At 36.1% G+C, this 22,272-nt stretch overlaps 1 protein-coding gene across 2 annotated transcripts in view; it reads left to right on the forward strand.

Moving 5' to 3' along the window:
* Window positions 1–22,272, forward strand: part of PIK3C3 (phosphatidylinositol 3-kinase catalytic subunit type 3) — a 151,954-nt gene that overhangs the window by 65,742 nt on the left and 63,940 nt on the right. For both annotated transcript variants that reach the window (XM_047828089.1, XM_047828090.1), the window contains 5 exons: window positions 2,481–2,666; window positions 7,267–7,421; window positions 9,020–9,110; window positions 15,010–15,077; window positions 21,419–21,524. In XM_047828089.1, coding sequence (XP_047684045.1) covers window positions 2,481–2,666; window positions 7,267–7,421; window positions 9,020–9,110; window positions 15,010–15,077; window positions 21,419–21,524 — 606 coding nt within the window. The remainder of the gene's footprint in view (window positions 1–2,480; window positions 2,667–7,266; window positions 7,422–9,019; window positions 9,111–15,009; window positions 15,078–21,418; window positions 21,525–22,272) is intronic.

Consider the following 22,272-nt stretch of genomic DNA (forward strand, 5'->3'; position numbering starts at 1 on the left):
AGTTGTCCATGTATGGGGGGGGAGTTAAATTTACTCTCATTCTCTGCAATGAAACGGACATTGGGAGCAAGTTACATGAAAACACTTCTGTCTTTTGGTTCATTATCGTTAAAAAACAACAAAAATGGCTTCAAAGTAGGTACTTTAGAAATTAGCCACTGGAATTACTTAAATATTAAGTCTCTTTTTGTCAGGGATATTAGAAATACATTTCTGTTGACAATTGGTGGTTCATGCTAACATTACTTCCAACTTGAGCTTCTGAGAATTCCTGTGAAATGATTAGAAGGGAAACTGGTATTAAGGCTCTTAGCTAGAAGGCTATGCTAAACTCTAAATGTGTGGTGTAGTGAGAATCAAGCTGAGGGGAAAAATGCAGGAAATATTGCTTGGGAAATAATGGACAGGAATTGGTAATGGATTTAGGAGATCAGTGTTGATGGAATAATGGCTCTACGGGGCATGGATTTAGCCAGTTAGGAGATGGCAGTGCCTTAATAGTAGGGAGGAACCATCTGGTGAAAGATGCATGGGCTCAGAGTTAGTGGATCCCAGTTTTGGGTGTAGCTTCTTCACCATTTTGAGGTGACAGGCAAGCCACTGACTTCATTGAGATTATATACAGTTTGAGCACTGGACTAGATAATCTCCATCAGGCCTTTTTGCTTAATTTACTTAAATCAAGAATAAGTTAGGTCATGGGCATTAGGGTTCATTTTATGTCATACTAACCAATAACTGTGTTTTGTTGTCCAAAAGGGCATTTTCTTCAGAACTGGATTAGATTACTAATGAAAAGATTTTAGTTGGGCAGAACAGGAATTTTAAATTAAAAAAAAAAAAATTTTTTTTAACGTTTATTTTTGAGAGACAAAGAGAAATAGAGCATGAGCAGGAGAAGGGCAGAGAGAGAGAGAGAGAGAGGGACACACAGAACCGAAGCAGGCTTCAGGCTCCGAGCTGTCAGCACAGAGCCCGACACGGGGCTCGAACTCACAGACTGCAAATTCATGACCTGAGCCAAAGTCGGACGCTTAACCGACTGAGCCACCCAGGTGCCCCAGAAATTTTAAATTTTAAAGTTATCTTTGTTCAAGAGATGAATTCATAGACAAAGAGAAAGAAGAAAATGGGATCAGCCAGGAAACTGTTCCCAGTAGGGAGATGTGACAATAGAGATAGTTTTTTATGGAGAACAAATATACAACCTTGTTAAAAGAGCACTTATTATGTATGCAACCATGAATGATATGCTCGAAGGTCATTTATTTACCTGGACAATCTTGTAAAAACTTTAGATAGTTATGCTGCTTGTCTAAAGAAGTGAGGTTCCAGAAAGATACTACAAACATGTAGCTGAATCATAGAATATTTGTTGCTGCTTCTGTGTTTTTCTCTATGCTTGTTTGTGTGTAGTTTTTGTTTGTCTTTTAAAATAGTTACTTCTCTGTGTAAGAGATGTACATATTTAATTTAGTTTGAGCCCTCATGTGTGAGTATCTAGGAAACCCAGTGATCCTGGGGAGGTTTGAGAGTGAGGTTCGTGGTGGGGATTGTACCTTTGCTTGACTTTGAACTCTTTTTATTGGCTGCAATATTTTATGTCCCATGTTGATGTTGTAAAATGAAGGTTGTTTGTAAAACATCTCATGAGAATATGTATGCCTCTTTATTTCCATGTCTTGAGGCCTGCACTATTTTGTTATTAAAAAAATATTTTTTAATGTTTATTTACTTTTGAGAGAGAGAGAGAGGGCAGGGGGAGGGGCAGAGAGAGAGGGAGACACAGAATCTGAAACAGGCTCCAAGCTCCGTGCTGTCAGCAGAGTCCTAATCCGGATCTTGAACTCGGGAACCGTGAGATAATGACCTGAGCCGAATTTGAATACTTCACTGAAGGAGGCACCCCAAGGCCTGCGCTATTTTAAAATTTGTAGTGCTCTGTATAGTGGTTTAACTTGAAAAATGTAGGGTCGCCTGGTACAAGGTACAAGGTACAAGCCAGTACTTCATGTGGGTTCAGACTGGGTGGCTCAGTCCGTTAAGTGTCTGACTTTGGCTCAGGTCATGATCTCATCACGGCTTGTGGGTTCGAGCCCCGCGTCTGGCTGTGTGCTGACAACTCAGAGCCTGGAGCCTGCTTCGGATTCTGTGTCTCCCTCTCTCTCTGCCCCTCCCCTACTCACGCTCTGTCTCTCTCTCTCTGTTAAAATAAATAAAACCTGAAAAAAACAAAGAAAAAACTAAGCTGAAAAATGTAAAGTTACAGGGAACATGCTTTTTTTTTTTCTTTCTGTCCTGCAGTATTTTTCTAGGAACATATGTGTAACTATGTTTAGTGGTTACACATGGAGTCTGTCATCAATTCTGTGACTTTGTCATCAGGACCAAGTGGGAAACTCTGCCTACTCACTCTTGACCTTTCCTTTTCCCAGGTAATAGGCTGTTGTTTCTAATGTTAAAATCTTTTCTGATTTTAGGCTTTAACAAAATTCTTGAAATGTGTTAATTGGGATTTACCTCAGGAGGCTAAACAGGCATTGGAACTTCTAGGAAAATGGAAGCCAATGGATGTAGAGGACTCCTTGGAGCTTTTATCCTCCCATTACACCAATCCAACTGTGAGGCGTTATGCTGTTGCCCGGTTGCGACAGGCAGATGATGAGGTACATTGTTACTCATTACTCTTCTTTGGGTACATTTTAAACTAGAGCCTGATTATAGACTCATTTACTCCTCCCCACTCAGTCCAGTGTGTGTGTGTGTGTGTGTGTGTGTGTGTGTGTGTGTGTGTGTGTGTGTTAGAGAGAGGGAGAGAGAGAGAGATAGGTAGACCAGAGAGAGAGAAAGAGAGATTTTTAGAAGGGAAGAGGATATACTAGGTGTGTTTTCAGAAGTAAAATTAAAATATTCCTCCAAGGACTCTTCTGTGAAATGAAAATTTACTTCCTGATCTGTTACATGATAGGACAATCTCTCCCAGGACATTTACCTGGCAGCAGAGCTTGTATTGCTCTGTCTGGAAAAAGGAATTCTAATGAAAAATGGTTTAATGCGCCACCAGCTAGGGAATAATTCAGATCCCCTCTATCAGTCAGTATACAACAAGCCACATTTAATTGCAGCCTTGAGAAGCCCTTGGGGCCTTTAAAGCATAGAGATGCATGGTCATCTTATTCTCCTTCAAACTTCTCCTTTAAACTTTCAGCTGCTGACAATTACGTGTATATGTAGATTTTCTGAAGGTGGTTTTGAATCCTCTGGAAAGCCAAGCCTGCAAACTTTATGCTGGCTATTTATATACATATAAAACCACCAGGGAAGGAGGAACACTCTGTGGACACAAAGCATGGCTGGATTTTGAACTGGAGTTACTCCTAATAAGATAGAGTAATCCAGCAAGTTTTTTAACGTACTAATTTTTATATGGTGAATGAATGCCTTTTCCAAACATAACCTAATAATTTATGCTAGCCTGCAGGGCTTATGGGATACAGGATAACTTTTCTCAAGCCTCGATGTATATAGCAATGTTGATTCCATAGAATAACTAATACAGAAGATCTTTTTTTTAAAAAAGGTCATTTTGAATTTGTAGTGGCAAAACATAGCACTAAGGTCGATGTATGTCTTTAATTATAGTAAAATATGAGCACTAAAGTAAATAGTCTAGTGAATGCTCACATATAATTTACCCATCTTCAGTTGCCAGCTCACAGCTAGTCTTGTTTCATCTGTAACACCACTTATTTTCTCTTCCCCTTTTCCTACCCCTCACCGGATTATTTGGAGGCAAATCTCAGCTGTTGTATAATTTTATTGGAACAGTGTTTTTTACTCTCCTGTCAAAAAGCAATCCTAAGCATTGTGATTCAGCATATTATCTTCTTCCTCACTGTCTTTACTGTATCACAAGTAAAATTTATTACATATTTATTTGAAATGTAGAAATGTTGAAATATTTATTGTGAAATTAATTGGAAATTTAACTTAAATCATTAATTCTCAATGTTTGATATGAGTCATAGCGTTTAGCTAAAGGCCTCTGGGCTACAGTCAAGACAGTACCTTCATGTGGGTTCAGAATTTAAATAGAAAATTATCAGTCCTAATTTTTGATTGTCTTATTTCAATTCCCTCACAAGCTTCTAGCTTAGTATTTGATTGTCTCTGGAGATAGCTGTATTCATGCAGGTACTGAACTATTTCCAGACCATTTTAGAATTTTTGTTGTTAGGTAGAGGATAATGATAGAAACATTGTGTATACTTTAAATTGCAAAATATGGTAGTTTTTTTTAGGTTTTAGAGATCTTAATCTTTGAATACCTTTCTGAATTTAATTTGCTAATATTCTATTTAGGAATTTTTTATTTTTATTTTTATAAATTTTTTTTTCTTTAATGTTTATTTTTGAGAGAGAGAGACTGAGAACGTGAGTAGGGAGGGGCAGAGAGAGGGAGACACGGAATCCAAAGCAGGCTCCAGGCTCTGAGCTGTCAGCACAGAGCCCAGTGTGGGGCTCGAACTCATAAACCATGAGATGATGGCCTGAACTGAAGTCGGATGCTTAATAACTGAGCCACCCAGGTGTCCCTTTAGAAATTTTTTAAAAACTGTATTTCTTGTTGTTGTGTGGTTCAAAAGGAGAGGTTCCCCATTAGAGTTTGAGGAGGAAGTGGCATTTGAGATACTCATTAAAGGAAGAGTAAATGTTCACAGTTGGACATGAGTTTACATTTTAAGTGGAGAGACCAAAATGAGCAAAGGCAAGGAGAGTGAAAAGTAATAAGAAAATAGCAAGCATTTCACTTTAACTGGAATGTGGGATGTATGTAGCTAGCTGTTCAGGATGTAAGATCAGAACCTGTGTCCTTCTAACTGTAAATGCCTATATGAAGAATTACTCTTAATTCAATAAGAAATGGGAAGTCACTTAGTGATTTTTGATACGGAATTTTGCCTGTGTACCCTGAAGCATTAGAATTAACTTGTTATTGAGAGAAATGGTGATCACTATCTAGATAGTATTCCATAGCTCTTGGGAAATTTTACTGAATTGCCTCAGATGGAAACCTGATCTTTTCTTTTGTTTTACTCCAATGCTATGTCCTTCATGCTTAGAGGAATTTTATGTTTTTCAAGATGTGACTATATAATGAGCAAATAGACTTTGTACAAATGAAGGAAAGTATAGTTTGAATATAGAATACCAAACCAACAAATCAGATAGTGATGAGTGACAAAAAGAGGAACGTTTTCTTCTGAATTCCTCCTTTGTGGGGAATTTAATAACGATATAGCCCTTTTGATTTCATGTGGAAAGTCTTCTATATTTGGGAAAACATAACAGGTGATATACTCAGCAGCATTTTCGAAGCATGCTTAGCAGTGAAACACAATTACTTAATTCTCCTGAGAAGGATATTTGTCATTAAATATATTAATCAATTTTTTGTTATGAAATTCACCTTTTTTCCCTTAGAAAAAGCGTACCTATTGCTATTAGATGTCATAAGTCTCAAAATAATAGTAGAAAATCAGATGTTTATTACTCCAGTTAAAAAATGGTTTTGAGGCACCTGGGTGGCCCAGTCCGTTAAGCTCTTGATTTTCGCATAGGCTGTGATCTTATGCTTTGTGTGATCGAGCCCTGCATGGGGCTCTGTGCTGACAGTCTGCTTGGGATTCTTTTTCTCTCCCTCTTGCTCTGCCCCTGTCCTGCTCGAACTCTGTCTCTCTGTCTCTCTCTCTCTCAAAATAAATAAACAAACATTAAAAAAAAAAGATTTTTAGAGAACAAAACACTGTAGAGGTGCTCTGATACAGTCATTTGATTTCTCTGGCCACTGACATTGGTATAGTTGAATATGAATGAATAGGCCAGTTAAACTTTTATTTAATATTTTTGTGGCAAAATCATAGTCGTGAAATCCTGTGTATTCTTCCCCTGTCGCTATTTAGATAATGATAAAAATATTGACTATGTCAATGTAAGAAAAAAGGTACGAAAAAAAATACAGTAGAGTATAAAGTAAAGGAAAATAGGTTGTTGGGAGTGGACTTTGTCCTCATGGAGTTTGCAGTAAACTGGAGAAGATGAAGAGTAAATAAGCAAATAACTACAAATTCTATAGCTGTTACAAGTAAGGAAGGAAAGTGTGGATCCCGACTGAAGTTCTGACAGGGGATTTCACTTGGCTTATAGGCCTAAAGAGGAGACTGAGATTGAGGTGGTATTCATCAAGTCTCAACAATTATCTGATTATGAGTTTTGAGGGGCTAACTAGGTGAGTAGCAACTAGAACTCGAAGATAATGAAACTTTAAAAAAGTGTTTGAGTTGTGTGGATTTCTTCAGTTTATAATTGGTTTTAAAAGTGACACTTTGGGAGTTTTCTTAACAGTCATTGAGAAGGGCTAAGAACTACATTTATGGAGAGTAAGATAGGCTTCATATCCATGCTAAACATTAAACTGGAAGAGTCTTTTTACATTAAAGGAAAACTCAGAAAAGTAAAAACGATTTTGTTTACACTTTTGAGTCCTAATTATCGTGTTGATTGTCAATATCAGTATGGGAAATTTAACCTTGGGCATTTGTTTTTTTAAGCCATTATTGCTAGTTGGCAGGAAAGTAAGCTTTTCCCGTAACCAAGAGTGTTAAAATTAAAGTGTCTGTTTTATAGGATTTTTCCATTTAGGTAGCAACCCAAATTCTCTAAAACCTGAGCTCTCAAGGAAAAAAAAGAAGAAAGGACTCAGGATTAAAAAAAAAAATCCTAACCAGAAAAGTTTATGCAACAGGAATTCTTTGAGAACTTGAAAATTTGGAGTTTCTTATGAAATCTTAGACATAAAATGCCATTATCTGATCTATTGCTGAAAAAAGGATCCTTTCTAAATTTTTTAGTTTTACATGAACCATCTTAATCCTTGTTTTTGTTTTCTGCCTTGCTTTTTGGATACCACTTTAAATGCATTTATTGGCCATTTACTCTGTGCCAGGCACTGTTTTGTGACCTCTTCTGTTAACTGATTTAATCCTCACAACTTATCTCTAAGGTATAGATGATTTTGTCCATTTTACAGATGAGGACCCCGTGAGGCAGCAAGAGGTTAAATAACCCAGTTAACTTGCCAAAAGTAGCGCAGCTGATAAGTGGTAGATGAAACTAAACTGTTAGCTTGATATTTAAGAATAAATGATGTCTATAATCAGTTGCATTTGTTTTTCTAATATTAGCCTATTTTTGTTTGTTTTCCAGGATTTGTTGATGTACCTATTACAGCTGGTCCAGGCTCTCAAATATGAAAATTTTGATGACATAAAGAATGGATTAGAACCTACCAAGAAGGATAGTCAGGGTTCAGTGTCAGAGAGTGTGTCAAATTCTGGAATCAATTCTGCAGAAATAGATAGGTATGGATATGCAGGGAGGACTTATGTTCAAATCTAATAGTCTCCCCTCTTTTCAAACTTCTCCTTTCCTTTTTCCTTAGATGTACCAAGCCCTAGTTTGTACTAAGTTTAAAGTTGTACCAATAAATGTGACATATGCACTCACAGAACACACATTACTGTATTACAGAGCAGTGTTTTGCAAGCTGTGGAGTCAGAATACTTGAGTGAAAATCTTGACTCTGCCACTTACTAGCTGTGTAAACTTGTGTAAGGTGCATAATCTCTGCTTGGCCCCAGTTTCTCATCTTAAAAATGGGAATATAATAATAGTAACTGATTTTTGCAGGTTGTTGGAAGATTAAATGAGTTAATACACATAAAGCATTTAAGATAGTGCTTGGTAAGAGTTAGAAAGTGCTCATGCAAAAATAAAACAAATGGTGGGGCATGGTAGTGGACTCAAATATTTTATTGTAAAGTTTATGTTTTACACCTTTATGCTTTGCACCGTTTTAGTAGTCATAATAAAAACAAAAATGCCATAGTACTTGAATTAAAAGCTGTTAACAACAATGACAATTAAGATCTCCCACCTCTGTAGCAGACACTGTGAGGGGGCCCACATACATTAAGTCATTTTAATAATCCTCTGAAGTACATATTCATATCTCTAATTTAGAAATGAAGGACGGAACAAGAAGTTAATTGTCCAGAGTCTTATATCCTACAAATGGTAGAGTTGACTCTAAAGCCCATGTTCTTTCTACTTTGCCATTTTAGTTTCCATAAAATCTTAAAGAATTTGAGACAAATAGGAACCTTTGGGTGAGAAACCTGAGGCTCAGTGATGAAAATTATTTTGTGAAGGTCATGAGATTTGTTAATGACGGATGAGGTCTAGAATTCAGATTTCCTGAATTAGTCCAATGATTACAGTTATCCCATGGGCTTAAGTTTGTGTTTTTGAATTTTTCACTATGATTATGATACTGCTGTTTTTATCTTCTGTGTTTCATTTGAAGAAGAACAGAAAAACGGAAAAGATCATTTTTTTTCTTCTATCGTCTGCTTTATATTTTTTGTTTTTAAAAGAACAGACCATTGACTTTGTCTTCCACTGTACATTGGAGGTCTTCTGTCTCCAGTCATGCTTATTTACCTTCTTCCTTACTTCTGCCACCTAGAATATTTTGTTAGAAGTCTGTTAAGATTTTACAATGTAATGTAAGCTGTAATTGAGTATTTCCCAATTACGGTCTGCTGCTCACTAACTTCTATATTTTGTAAAAAGATAAAAAAAGAGATGGGCTGCTCTTGTGGGCAGAAATGTTTGGGAAATGGTGGTTTAAATTAAAATGGGCTTTTAAAAAACTACAGTACTTATCAAAAACCTTTAATATGCCAGCTTGCACAAAAATCTTCCGAGAGGACTGTGGCCCATATTTGTTGACTATAGGCTTTTTCCAGGCTATGTGACTCTAGTGTTGCACACAACATGCTTTAGGAAGTGATGCTTTAACCAGACAGAGCTGAGGTGAACTATGCTAAAAAATGTATATCTTCTCTTATAGGCAGAGTATTTTACCTATCAGTTATATCTCCTATTACTTTTTCAGCTCCCAAATTATAACCAGCCCTCTTCCTCCAGTGTCTTCCCCTCCTCCTGCATCCAAAACAAAAGACAGTTCAGATGGTGAAAATCTAGAGGTGAGTACAAAGCTTTTCAAGTTTCCTACAGGAGAAATCTTATAAGATTTCAAATGAACATTTTATGTTGGTCTTTAAAACATTGATTTTGATTAATAAACAAAATATTACAACCTTATTAAATAACTTGTTTTATGATGTATGTTTATGACTTTCTTCTCAGCAAAAAGTGCCAGATAGTCTTCAATTCAAGGCATTTTATTGGTGCTTTGGGCATATAAATGGATTAATGAGAAATGTGAAAATAAACTGGGCGTAAATATTTTATTAAGGAAACTCAGAATATTTATTGTTAACATTTATGAATATTACTGTAATTGTCGGTATTTATGATTACATTGTAGAAATGTATGACTTTGATACTGGGACTTTTATACTAAGTAGCTGTTTTTAACTCATAGAGAAAAATTAAGTGAAGTTCTTCTAAATAAGTAGACTGATTTTTGAGGTAAAATCGGCCAAATAGGCTGGCACTACTCTGAAAGGTACTTTTGGAAGTACATTTGCAGAAGCTGATGTAGTATGTTGTTGAATTTCTCCCCAAGACTTCTAATTTGAGAAGAACTTTTCACATCTCTGATGTTGAAAACAAATAGTACATGCTTTGATACTAGAAAGTTCAGCTAATTTTTTTTTAATGTATATCATACTGCTTTTAGTCAGATATTAGGAGTTAATGTTGATGAGTGCATTATTCCTGTTTTTATTACTGTTAACCAGAGTTTGATATCTGCCTACCTTTTGATATAATAGGAAATATTTTAAAAAGAATTTTACATTATAGGATCATAGAATCCTTAGGGGAGCCCTTTAAGTAAAGAACCATTTAGCTCCAGTTTAATTGTTTGGCCTTTTCAAAGCTAAGGTACTGATAGATTGATTCAATAATTCATCCTTTCACACACTTTTTTAAAAAAAGTTTATTATTTTTAAAATTTTTATTTTTTATATTAAAATTTTTTTAGATTTTAAATGTAAATTAAAATTTTAATTTAATTTAATTTTTTTATATTAAAATTTTTTTTTAATTTTATTTACTTTTGAGAGAGAGAGAGTGTGTGAGCAGGGGAGGGACAGAGATAGAGACACACACAGAATCTGAAGCAGGCTGCAGGCTTTGAGCTGTCAGCACAGAGCCTGACGTGGGGCTCAAACTCATTAACCATGAGATCATGACCTGAGCCGAAAGAAGTTGGATGCTTAACCAACTGAGCCACTCAAGCGTCCTTTAAGTTTATTTATTTTGAGAGAGAGAGACAGGGAGAGAAAGAATCCCAAGCAGGGTCTGCACTGTCAATGTGGATCCTGATGCGGGTTTCGAATTCATGAGCCCTGAGATCATTACCTGAGCTGAAACCAAAAGTCAGATGCTTAATCGACAGACACCTAGGCACCCCTCACACATATTTTTTAAGCTCTTATTATGTACCAGAAACTATTCAAGGTGTGAGGGATGGTGCAAGAGAGAACAAAAGAGTCAAATCTTTGTCTTCATGGAGCTTATATTCTGGTGTTTAGGCTGATGATAGTGATACTTATATATAGTAGAAAAGATAATAATATCTACTTTTTAAGGAAAAAATAAATCAGAGAGGGATGATTAGGGGGTGTTGGGGTGGGGTTAGACAGTTGTGATTTTGAAAAGCGGTCAGGGAAGGCCTCCCTGAAAAAGTAACATCTTTTGTAAAGGTGATAGAGGTGAGGGAACAACCATGTGGATGGTCTGGGGAAAGGAGCATGTGAGGCAGAGGGAACAGCCAGTATAGAGGCTAGAGCTTAAGTGTGTGAGGAAGAGCAGAGGATGCCTAGCTCCAGAGAGTGAGAAGAAGGGAGCATGGGAGAAGAATGAGTCCAAGAAAGAGCGGGAGATTAGCCATGCAGGGCCTTGTAGGCCATGTTACCAAATGACTTTTCTGAGAAGCTATTAAAATAATCCACATAAGACTTGTTGGTGGCTTAAACTAGGATAGTTTACATTGAAGAGTGTGTGAGGTGATTGGATTCTGAATGTTATATTCAGAATACAGTTGTACACCCTGTCATAGTTTTTACATATTTCTGATTTCCTTCTCTTGTGAAAGAAGGTATATTCCCCAATGTTTGGATACACCATTGTACATGTCTGTTTGACCTGTTATTACTTAGTGATTAAGCCATTCTGCCTTTTCTCAGCTGAATAGTTTCTTAAAGGGCTTATGTAATTCAAACTTTCCCAGAAAGCACTGGGACTTATTTTGAGTACTTTTCCCCTCCCCTTTCCTGTATTGCTCCCAGCAGAGTAATAATGCTGTACATGCAGTCATCCCCTTTAAGGTACTTCTAAATGATTAAGTGTTTAGAGATGTCTAGGTATTACTATCTGACCAAGCTGAAATTCCCTCTTTTATCACTGCAGATACTAACATTCTAGTCTTCTCTTTTGCACTTGAGGAGTGTCTTGCCTTTTCCCATCATTCCTTTCCCTGTTCTTAGAGTTTTAGGAAACCACTATGCATGTCTGGCTAAATGTTAGAAACAAAATAGAAACTCAGTTAATCTAATTGCTCAAATATGGTCATTTTCCACAAATTCCTTGGATTCTTGAAAAGAAGATATATTCCCTAATTGTACACTATTGTACATTTATCACTAGAACAAGCTTGAAGTTTTTCTGTGTTTGATATCTTAAGAACTAGGGTAAAAATACCCCTGTATCATGGTATAATTGTCAATTTCTCCTTTTTGCCCCCTGTTGATGTTTGCTTTAAATATTTTGAAATTGTTTTATTAGGTGCATTCGAGTAAATTGATTCTTTTATCACTGTTTATTAGTAACCTCCTTTATGTTTAATCATATTGTTTGCCTTAAAGTCTGTTTTGTTTGATAGTAATGGAACTTCGTCTTGATCAGTGTTCACTGGTACACTTTTCAGTCCTTTCATTTGAGTTTTTCTCTGGAAAGCATATAGCTAGAGTTCGTTTTTCAATCCTGTTTAACACTATTGTCTTTTAACTGGAGGTTTTACCCCATTTTTATTGTGTTTTGAGCTCTATTTGGATTTATTTCCTCATCTGATGTGTTGGTACTTTTCTCTCCTTAAATATTTTTTCCTTGCCTCTATTTGGCTGGATCCCCTTCCTATCCTTTGTCTCTACCCCTAACTTGGAGGTTATATTGTCTTTATCAATTCTTTAACTGTGCTAGATATTTTAACATCCATCTTTTAAATTTGGCATAAGAAATATTATCCTCCTCCAAAACAGTGTACCTCTTTATTTGTATGTCACTTTTACCCAGTGACTCAGTCCTATCTTATTTAATTCCCTAATTAGATAATATTATTGTTGTAAACAGTAGTAATAAGTATTTAGAGGTATTTATCTGTGTTCTTATTTACTGTTTTTTTTTTATATCTTTGACCTTTAATAGGAGATCATTTTTTCCCTAAAGCACATTTTTTTCTAGTTATTTTAAAATTTTAAAAAGTGCTCACCTAAATTGAGTTTAAAAATTGATAGTACATATATGTACTAGCAAAAAGTACATTTGTTTCACGAATATTTTTATATTTAATTCTTCCCTGTTTATGCTCTGTAAATCATTTTTTAATGAAAATAGCACACTGTCAAGTGAAATATATGTTCTCTATTCAAGTATATTTATAAAACTATATAAGACCATAATGTCCTTCTCAGAAAGCCAGAGATAAACTTTAGGCTTAGATTCCACCTGTTGCATACATGGATTCAGTATTATGGCTTTCTGGTTGAGGCATTTCCTTACTGGACATTTAAATGTTGCCCATTTAAAATCTAGTGCTGAGGTTTTAGCTCTAAAATTAGATAAAATTCTTGCCACTTCTGACAGCATCTGGCATATCTGCTTTGTGATAACAACCTTTTATTACTAGAGCTTACTTTCTGAAATACCCCTACCACATAGACACTTCTAGTCTGTTGATCTCTACCCCTTTTTTTGTTCATCAGCCCCCTTCAATATTTGCTTTCCTCCGAATATAGCTTTTATCCCTTGGCTCAGCATTTTAGTCATTTTTTTTATTAGTACCTTCAGTTCCCCTAGTAAAATCTCAGCTCTTGATAAGGCTACTTACCTAATTGCTTTATACCTGAATATTGCTGAAGAAAAGCACATAGCCTAGCATGTTGGCATTACTCTAAATTCATGATCATAGACATCAGGTGGGCACTCAATGCTGTCTGCCATCTTACATTTCTCTCAGTGGGTTGGGTTGCTCTCCCTGCTCTGCAGTGACTCCTTCCTACTTTTTCTACTCTGTTCTTCATGCCCTGCCTCACACTTAATGGAAACAAATAGAAGTCACTAGGTAAGAATGGTCTCAATTTCCCATCACCAGGATTTACAGAATCCTTTTCCATCCTTTCCTTCTGTTTTCTTACACAGAAGAAATATAACTCCCTTCAAAGATACATTCTCTTCTTTTCCTGGTAGAAATATTCAAATATGTCAGTATCTCTTATCTGAAAAATTCAAAAATAAAACAAAACAAAACAAAACAAAACAAACTCTTGACACCATATCCTTTGAAACAGCACCTTTATGATCAAGCTTCTAAAAGGAGTTGTTTGTACAAACTGACTCTTCTTCCTTTCTTTCCATTCTTTAATCCACATCATTCTGGCCTTGGCTTCCCATCTTTATATCAAAACTTATTTTGCTAAAGTGGGAAATGACTTTAATTTTTGTGGTTATATATACTTCTCAGTTCCTCTTTGTAGTATTCAGCAAAGTAAATGGCTCCCTTCTTGAAGGACACTTCTCATGGTTTAGATGATACTGTACAGCCCATGTTTTCCTCCTCACTTCTCTGGCTGCGCCTTCTCAGTTCCCTTTGTCAGCACTTTCTCTGCTGCCTGACATTTTAATGTTCCTCAAGGTCTCGATTTATACTCTTGCCCCAGGCAGTACTGATAAACTCAAATTTATATGTCTTGCACATTTCTCTCATCTGAGTTTTAGATTCATATATCCAGAAACCTACTTGATCTCCTTTATATATCCGACAGGCATTTCAAAGTTAATATTTCAAAATACAACTCTTTCCCCACACTCCAACCTGTTCCTCAGTTGGAATTTCCATCTGTGAAGTAGCAGATCAGCCCATTTGTTAAACCTATACATTTGGAAGTTACTGTCCATTCTTTTCCTTCCTTCTTCCTTTCCGTCAGCAAGTCTTATTAATTATACTTCCCAAATGTTTTAAAAATCTGTTTTTTCCTCTCTATCTTCATTCTCAAGGTTCACTTTTGCAGACTACTGTAATAAGCATCCTAACTGATCTCAGGCCTATACTTCTCAGAGCAGCTGGAGTCATTTTCATAAAATAGAAATCAGATCATCTCATTCTTCTGCCTAAGACCTTTTGTTCGGTATCCATTGCTTTGCAGACAAAATCCATACTCAATAGTATGACCTTAAAGGTCTTGCACAATTGGGCTTTGCCTGCCTTTTCAGCCTCCTTTACTTTCATGTTCACCATATTTAGCTCTAACAGGCCTCTTTAAAATTTCTTTAACAGTCAAGTTTAGGGCCCCTGTACATAGTGTCATTTTGGTCTTGCCTAATAGCACATCCCCATCGCTGCCTTTTCTGACCTCCTGTTTTCTGAATTATTCCTCTGACTTTCTTTGATGTTTGTCCTCCACGAAGTGTTAAACTCTAGTAGGACAAGTAACTCTGTGAACTGTGATGTCGTTAGCCTCTCATATTCTGCCTGATTGAGAATAAATATTGGATGAAGGGATGGTGGGATAGATGGATATGTGAAAATCTGATCTGTGACGAGATATGTAGATCAAAACGATAGAGAAACAGACTCTCTTCTTTCCTTCTTGTTATTAGCAGATGGTAATAAATATACATTTCTTTTAATTCTTTCAGCAAGATCTCTGTACCTTCTTGATATCAAGAGCCTGCAAAAACTCAACACTGGCTAATTATTTATACTGGTATGTGAAATAATTTTCTGTTTATTTTCTTATTACTGGTGAGGACTATTTTTTTCCCCATACTATAAACATAAAGGCAGTTTAAAATAAGGTATAAGAAGTCATCAAAAGCCTAAGTGTAGTACTTACATCTCTCTGGCTGTGCTTCTTTACAACTGTGCTCGTGGAAATGCTTGTTGGCACCACTGTTTGTCTTCCCTTTACTGATTTGCCACGATCTAAGATAAAACTGGGTAATGGTTTTGTAGTTTGATGTCTGTTTGCCTTTTATGCTATTTAAGTAAAGTATGATACATCACAGTCCTTGAGGAGTGTGTATTTTCACATTGTTTAACAAAACATTGGAATCATGCAAACACAGGAAGTTGGAATTTGAAGTTACCTCTCTCATAAATGAAGAAACTGAGGCAGAGAGAGGCATGATGTAACTCAACTGGGTAGAACCTCAGTTAGAATTAGATCATTTACTTAGCACTTTGCCATTTATAGAATACTTTCAGTGACCTTTTCTCACTTGTTCCCATGAAGTTCAATAGGACAAGTAGAAGTATCTGTATTTTACATGAGAAAGGTTCCCTTTTGAGTTGAAGGAAGAAACTAAGACCATAGAAAGTTTAACTGACTTCCTGAGACACAAGCAATATGAAGCTTGGCTCCCTTTATCTGTCACAGGATATTACAGTGTAAAGGACAAGTAGCTTAAGCCCCAATGAGTAATATATTGGTTAAATGAAAGAAGGCACTATGTTTAAACACTAGACAAGAGAGACTTATCCAGTTTTATAGAGCAAATGAAGGTCCAAGCCAGCTGGGCCAGCCTTACCTGATGCCTTCTGTACATTCAGAAATGTTTAAACTTATTGACATACTGGATAGTATTTAACTATGGAAATTATCTCTGATCTAAAATACTCCTTGACTGTGTTTGTTTAAACAGTAGAAATGAATAGATACCCATTTTGAAAACTCATTATTTTTGAAGTATAATGAGGCATTTTGCTTTCCATGAAGAAATGAAACAAAATACTGTCTTGTTTTAGACTGAGTTTGGAAAACTGTGCTGTAGATCAAATCAAGCCTTAACTTCATTCCCCCATTCTCCAAACATAATGTTATTTTGGACACTGCCCTTGTAACCAAGAAATAGGGAACTAAATCAGAGGACTCTTATACAAACATAGCTGTCCATTATGGACATAAACAGTAAATAATTGTTTAGTTTTAACATTTATGGTTCCCTTTATGATGAAGAAAAACTGCTATCAACAATTGTAACTAAATTTGTCACCCCCCCCCCCCCACCCCCAATGCTTTGGAACCTGTAACTTTTTTTCCCTATTGATCTTAGTAATGGAAAGAAAAATAGTTCCTACTTTTGTTTTAGCACTTTAATATAATATTCATAAAACTATATTTCTTTCACAATAATTTTCAGTATGTCCTTAAAAAACACCCACAGAATGTTTTGTCTAGTTGTTAATCACCATTTTTATTTTGAAAAGTTTACTTGGAAATTCACATATTAACAAATACCTATTTCTTTGTAATGTAATCTCTTGCTTCCTAATGTTCTCCATATTCCAATCTAATTTCTTAAATGTGTGTCTATTCACTGGTGTTATGGAAAATTTCCTCATGAACATCTAAGTAAATATTTAAAAGGAAATAAAAAAAAATGTAGCACTCAGCACGTTGCTGAGTTTTTGAGTAAGTACTTGCAAGCTTCTGAGGTATTTTTAAATTAATTTTAATTTAATTTTTTAAGTCATTTACTTAAAAATACCTTTATAGGTATTTTTGTTTTCTCGCACTATCTATAAAGAGTTTTCTCTGGCTCAGAATTTATAGTCTAGAGTAGTCACTATGTAAGAGCTATGTGTGCGTATACTGATTAAATGGTGTTTTAAAATTCTGTATTCAGATTTAATTGGAGACCAGATTTCATTGTAGAATCTCAAGTTAGTTGTGATAGAAACTTTGATCTCTTATTTCAAGTAGGAAAATTTTCAAACCATTTTGAAAACAGCTAAACAATAGGAACACTGTTAGAGGAACAATTTCCAACAAGGCAGTAGCTTCCATTCAGAAAGAGTGCTTTTTTTTCTCCATAGACGATAAACAAAGTGCAACTCCAACTCCCAGTCTTATAAGCATTCCATCAAACTTAGATTTGATTTGTGTTTTCCTGCTATATCTCTGATTCATTGAAGCAATAGCATGTGCTGTGTCTGTTCCTTCTCAGAAGAGTAATTGTTTTTCCTGTAGTTACAGTCTGCATATTACATATTCAGAAATACTCACGAGGAGGAAAAAGCTATTGATGGGGGCTTCTGACGTTGGTAGACACTGCTTTTGTGATTGTCGGGTGAAAATATGGAAAATAATTTCAGTACTTGGTTTAAAATGAACATTCTCTTCCTTTGAACATGGACAAAATAGTATAAAAATATTAATCAAATGTAACATTTTCAAGGCCTCTCACTCTAAGCGTACTCTTATTATATAACATAAAAATTTTAATTGATTGTGCTATTTTCTTCTGAACATTTTGAATTTCCTTTTTCATTTGTTGCCTTTCCAGTGATTTAAATGGGATTCCTGCTATAGCTGAATCCTTAGGGGCCTATAGTTGTACAGACAATCCTTTTAAAATGAATAGTGTCAACCTTTTAAGCCACAGAGGGGAGTTATAGTCTCCAATCTGTAAAGTGTTAGGCATCAGGATCTATAAATCGTTCCACTTTTTTATTTTTATAGCTATTCCAGTATGTCGAAATTGAAAGTAAACTTTGGATGCTTTGACATGTTTTTCTATGACTGTTAAGACCTTTCAAGGTAATAAAGGTTATTTACCTCACAAAATGAAATTGCCAGGAAGCAGGTAGCCCACTGATGTCATCTGACAATGGGTACCTGGACAGTTTTGTCTGCATTTCTACTTGAAGATGATAGGTTTCAAGGGAATACCTTAGAGTGCTTTGTAGAATCTACTTACTGCTGTGACCAGAAGATTCAGAAATGATTCAAATCTACGTCTTTTAGTCTTGATCTAAATTTGTCCTTCATATATAATTGTCATGATATAAATGACACTGTCATCTGTATTTTAGATGGACTTTTCTTTTTGTAGAATAACGTTGGCTTGGAAGAGTTTTGACCTTTATCATGAGCACCAATGTAGACCCTCAGTCAAAGGAAATAGCTGTGACCATTGTGTGTTTACTTGGTGGTCAGGGAGACCTGAACAAAGCAATGGCTATATGTTCTGGTTATCTGTATTGTTCATTTGGAAGTAAATTTCTGTGTAAACACACAGAAAAAGACAATTAATATACTAAGGTGATGGAGATAGTCAAGGACTTTAAAGGATGGAAAGTTTTGGATAGGTTTTGAATAGGACTGTGTTGGCACTTTTATAGTTTAGAATCACTGTCTATTTAACACTCCTAGGTAGTGTCCTGAAATGACCAAACATTTGGAATACTGTGAATAGGAAATAGGAGTTTATCTTAACTCTTCTAGCTTATTCATCTACAACAGAGCTGTCCAATGAAACTTTCTGCAGTGATGGAAATTATCTATAATGCTGCACATAGGCTACTGAACACCTGAAATGTAGAATGTGTGATTGAAACACTACATTTTTAATTTTGTTTGATTTTAATTAATTTTATTAGTATAAATACTATTTAGTCATATGTATCCTGTGGCTCTAGAAGGCTTTCTTGATTCAAGATTAAAGAACGCCTTCTTGAATTTTTGGCTTAGAACTTCTGTTGGGAACATGATATGGTGGGTGTAAGGTCATGGTTCAGTTCTTCATTCCACTTTACAGAAAATTCTAGGTTGTGCAACTCTACGACTTCAGAACAGCTGCTATTATCATGGTAAACCATTGCACTGGTTGGCTAATAGAGGAGGTAGAGAGGCTTTTACTTTTATCAGTCCTTAAAATTTTTCTGTGTGTAGGACTATTAGGGGTGTATCTGGGACCACTGAAAAATTTTAAGATATGGCATATGGCATCAGTTTCTTTGTAATCTATGAAGGGAACTAAGAGTTAAACACATGAAACAGTGATGAGCTAGGTAACATCAGCACAAGTTGTCTAAGAGGCAAGGCCTATTCTAGGAAATCAGAGAAGAGTGAACTCGTCAGGGTCTGTGAAGACTTCCTAGAAGAGATCAAGTGTCTCCTGTACTTGAAGGGTGAGTAGAATATGGAAAGGTGGAGATTGGAAGGTCTTTCTGGAAATTCCTACAACATGAGCAAGAGCACCAAGTGGGTGCATACTAGGAGTGGTTAGGGGACTGACCTGACTGCAGTGTGTGTGCATACATTGAGGATAGTGGACGTTTGAACCAGATGCTTGGGGCCACAGAAACTGTTTTAAAATAGTCAAGGGGCACCTGGGTGGCTCAGTCGGTTAAGTGTCTGACTTGGGCTCACGTTAGGATCTCATGGTTCGTGAGTTTGAACCGCACGTCGGGCTCTGTGCTGACAGCTCAGAGAATCTGAAGCCTTTCCCTGCTCATGCTCTGTCTCTGTCTTTTTGTCAAAATTAAATAAATATTAAAATTTAAAACGGTAGTCAAGAGGGAACCATTGATGTTTTTGTTAATACCGGTGGAACATTATGAAGATAGTTTAAAGAAGAAAAATTTAGGGGGCTTCTGGGTGGCTCAGTCAGTCGAGTACCCTACTCTTGATTTTGGCTCAGGTCATGATCTCATGGTTGTGAGATCAAGTACCCTGTCCGCTCCACACGGAGGATGGAGCCTGCTTAAGATTCTCTTTCAGGGTACCTGGTTGGCTCAGTTGGTTAAGCGTCCGACTTCGGCTCAGGTCATGATCTCACGGTTCATGGGTTCAAGCCTGCATTGGGCTCTGTACTGACAACTCAGAGCTTGGAGCCTGCTTCAGGTTCTGTGTCTTCTTTTCTCTCTGCCCTTTCCCTGCTCGTGCTCTGTCTCTCTTTCTCAAAAATAAATAAATATTAAAAAATTGATCCACTGAAATCAATTTAAAGCCTCACACTCCAGCATTTGTTATTTAAAGAAAAATGAAATAGAACAGAGTAGCAAATATTAACATATTGTTTATAGAGTTTTTTTTGAAACTTTTTTCCCGTTTTTTGGGCATCTGTGTGTACCCACATGGCTGTGTGTCCTGAGTTGTGATATAAAATGTGTTTGTTAGTATGGCTTGTTCCCATGAGAAGAGTTAGAAAACATTGGTGTCTGAGATCTAATTCAGATCAGTGGTTATATGACTTGGCAATTATATAAGCAGTTCGGGTGTAAAAATATATTAAAAATTTCTTTAACCCTCTAAAACCATAATTTTGTGATACACAAATTTATATATGATTATATATGGATTTTTGAGATATGGGGAGATTGGATGGGAAAAGAAACAATTTAAAATTATTTTGCAAAAGTATGTTAATGAGAAGTTAGCTTCAGAGTAGTTTTCAAAATAAGAGAGACATATGTAATACCAAAAGTATTACACAGATTATGAAAATATTGTTTGAGTTACTTGGTAGACATGGGAGCTTAGATGATTTCTGAGGATGGTAATGCTGTATGTACCTTATAAAGTATTAGGAGAAAATGTTGGCATCAAAAGAACATCTAGGATATTATACAAATTAAGGCATTATTGTTATAATTTACTTTTTTATAAATGGTTGTATATGTGCCCTACTTTTCCACTTTTATTGTTTTTAAAATTTTTAAAGTTTATTTATTTTGAGAGAGAGAGAGAGAGAGAGAGAGAGAGAGAGAGAGAGAGAGACAGACACTGCATGTGTGTGAGGGAGGGGCAGAGAGAGAAGAGAGAATCCTAACCAGGCTCCACACTATCAGCATGGAGCCCAATTCAGGACTTGAACTCCCAAACTGTGAGAGCCAAAATCAAGAGTCAGATGCTTAACTGTCTGAGCCACCCAGGTGCCCCTAATTTTCCACTTTTAAAGAGTGATGGAGGGGCACCTGGGTGGCGCAGTCGGTTAAGCGTCCGACTTCAGCCAGGTCACGATCTCGCGGTCTGGGAGTTCGAGCCCCGTGTCAGGCTCTGGGCTGATGGCTCAGAGCCTGGAGCCTGTTTCCGATTCTGTGTCTCCCTCTCTCTCTGCCCCTCCCCCGTTCATGCTCTGTCTCTCTCTGTCCCAAAAATAAATAAACGTTGAAAAAAAAAATTAAAAAATAGTGATGGAAGAATATGTTTCATTTCTTCCACTTATTTTTTGCAAATGTGAATTAATCAAGTTTTGTGGAAAAGAATATGTATTTACAAAATAAATCTGAGTGTCATTTCACCTCTTATGAATTTTTAAGGTATGTGATAGTGGAATGTGAAGATCAGGACACTCAGCAGAGAGATCCAAAGACCCATGAGATGTACTTAAATGTAATGAGACGATTCAGCCAAGCATTGTTGAAGGTAACCATTTAATGAAGGGGTTGCCAAAAACACCGTACATGGGCCAGATCTGGTCTGTTGCCTGTTTTGGTATGTCCCATGAGCTAAGGGTGGTTTTGATGTTTTTAAATGGTAGAAAAAACCAAAAAGAATAATATCTTGTGACATTTGAAAATTATGTAAAATTCAAATTTTGGTGTTCATATGTAAAATTTTTTTGGAACATGATCATGTTCATTTGTTCTCATATTGTTTATGGCCACTTTTGCACTGCAATAACAGTTGTATAGTTGAAATGGAAACTGTATGGCCAACAAGACCTACAGTGTTTCTTCCTTGATCTTTTACAGGAAGTTTGTTGACTTCTGATTTAATGAAATAAAACTATACATGTAACAAATTCCAGAACTTTGCTTTTTTATTTCCCTTTGTCTTTTCTATTTTGTTTATCAAGATAGGTACATTTTTAGAAATCTGACAATGGTCATATTGCAGGTACTTACTACATAACTTATATTTTTGCTTCCTTAACGGTTGTTAAAATCTATGTAAAGCCATTTTCTCCTCTTAGGTGTTGTGATTCTTAAAGCATTGTGGCACAGTGCAGCCAGCAGAGGGTGCATGGGCAGTGAGAACTGCCACATCATTGATCTGTGATTTGCTACAGAAATATATTACTTCACAGCATCTTTTATCTGCAGTTTCATGTTTCATGTTCTTAAAATTTTAAAGCACATCTTATTGAGCTCTTTGAGCCTAAACATTTCTA

Source organism: Prionailurus viverrinus, chromosome D3 (genome assembly GCF_022837055.1).
Source record: "Prionailurus viverrinus isolate Anna chromosome D3, UM_Priviv_1.0, whole genome shotgun sequence".
NCBI lineage: Eukaryota > Metazoa > Chordata > Mammalia > Carnivora > Felidae > Prionailurus > Prionailurus viverrinus.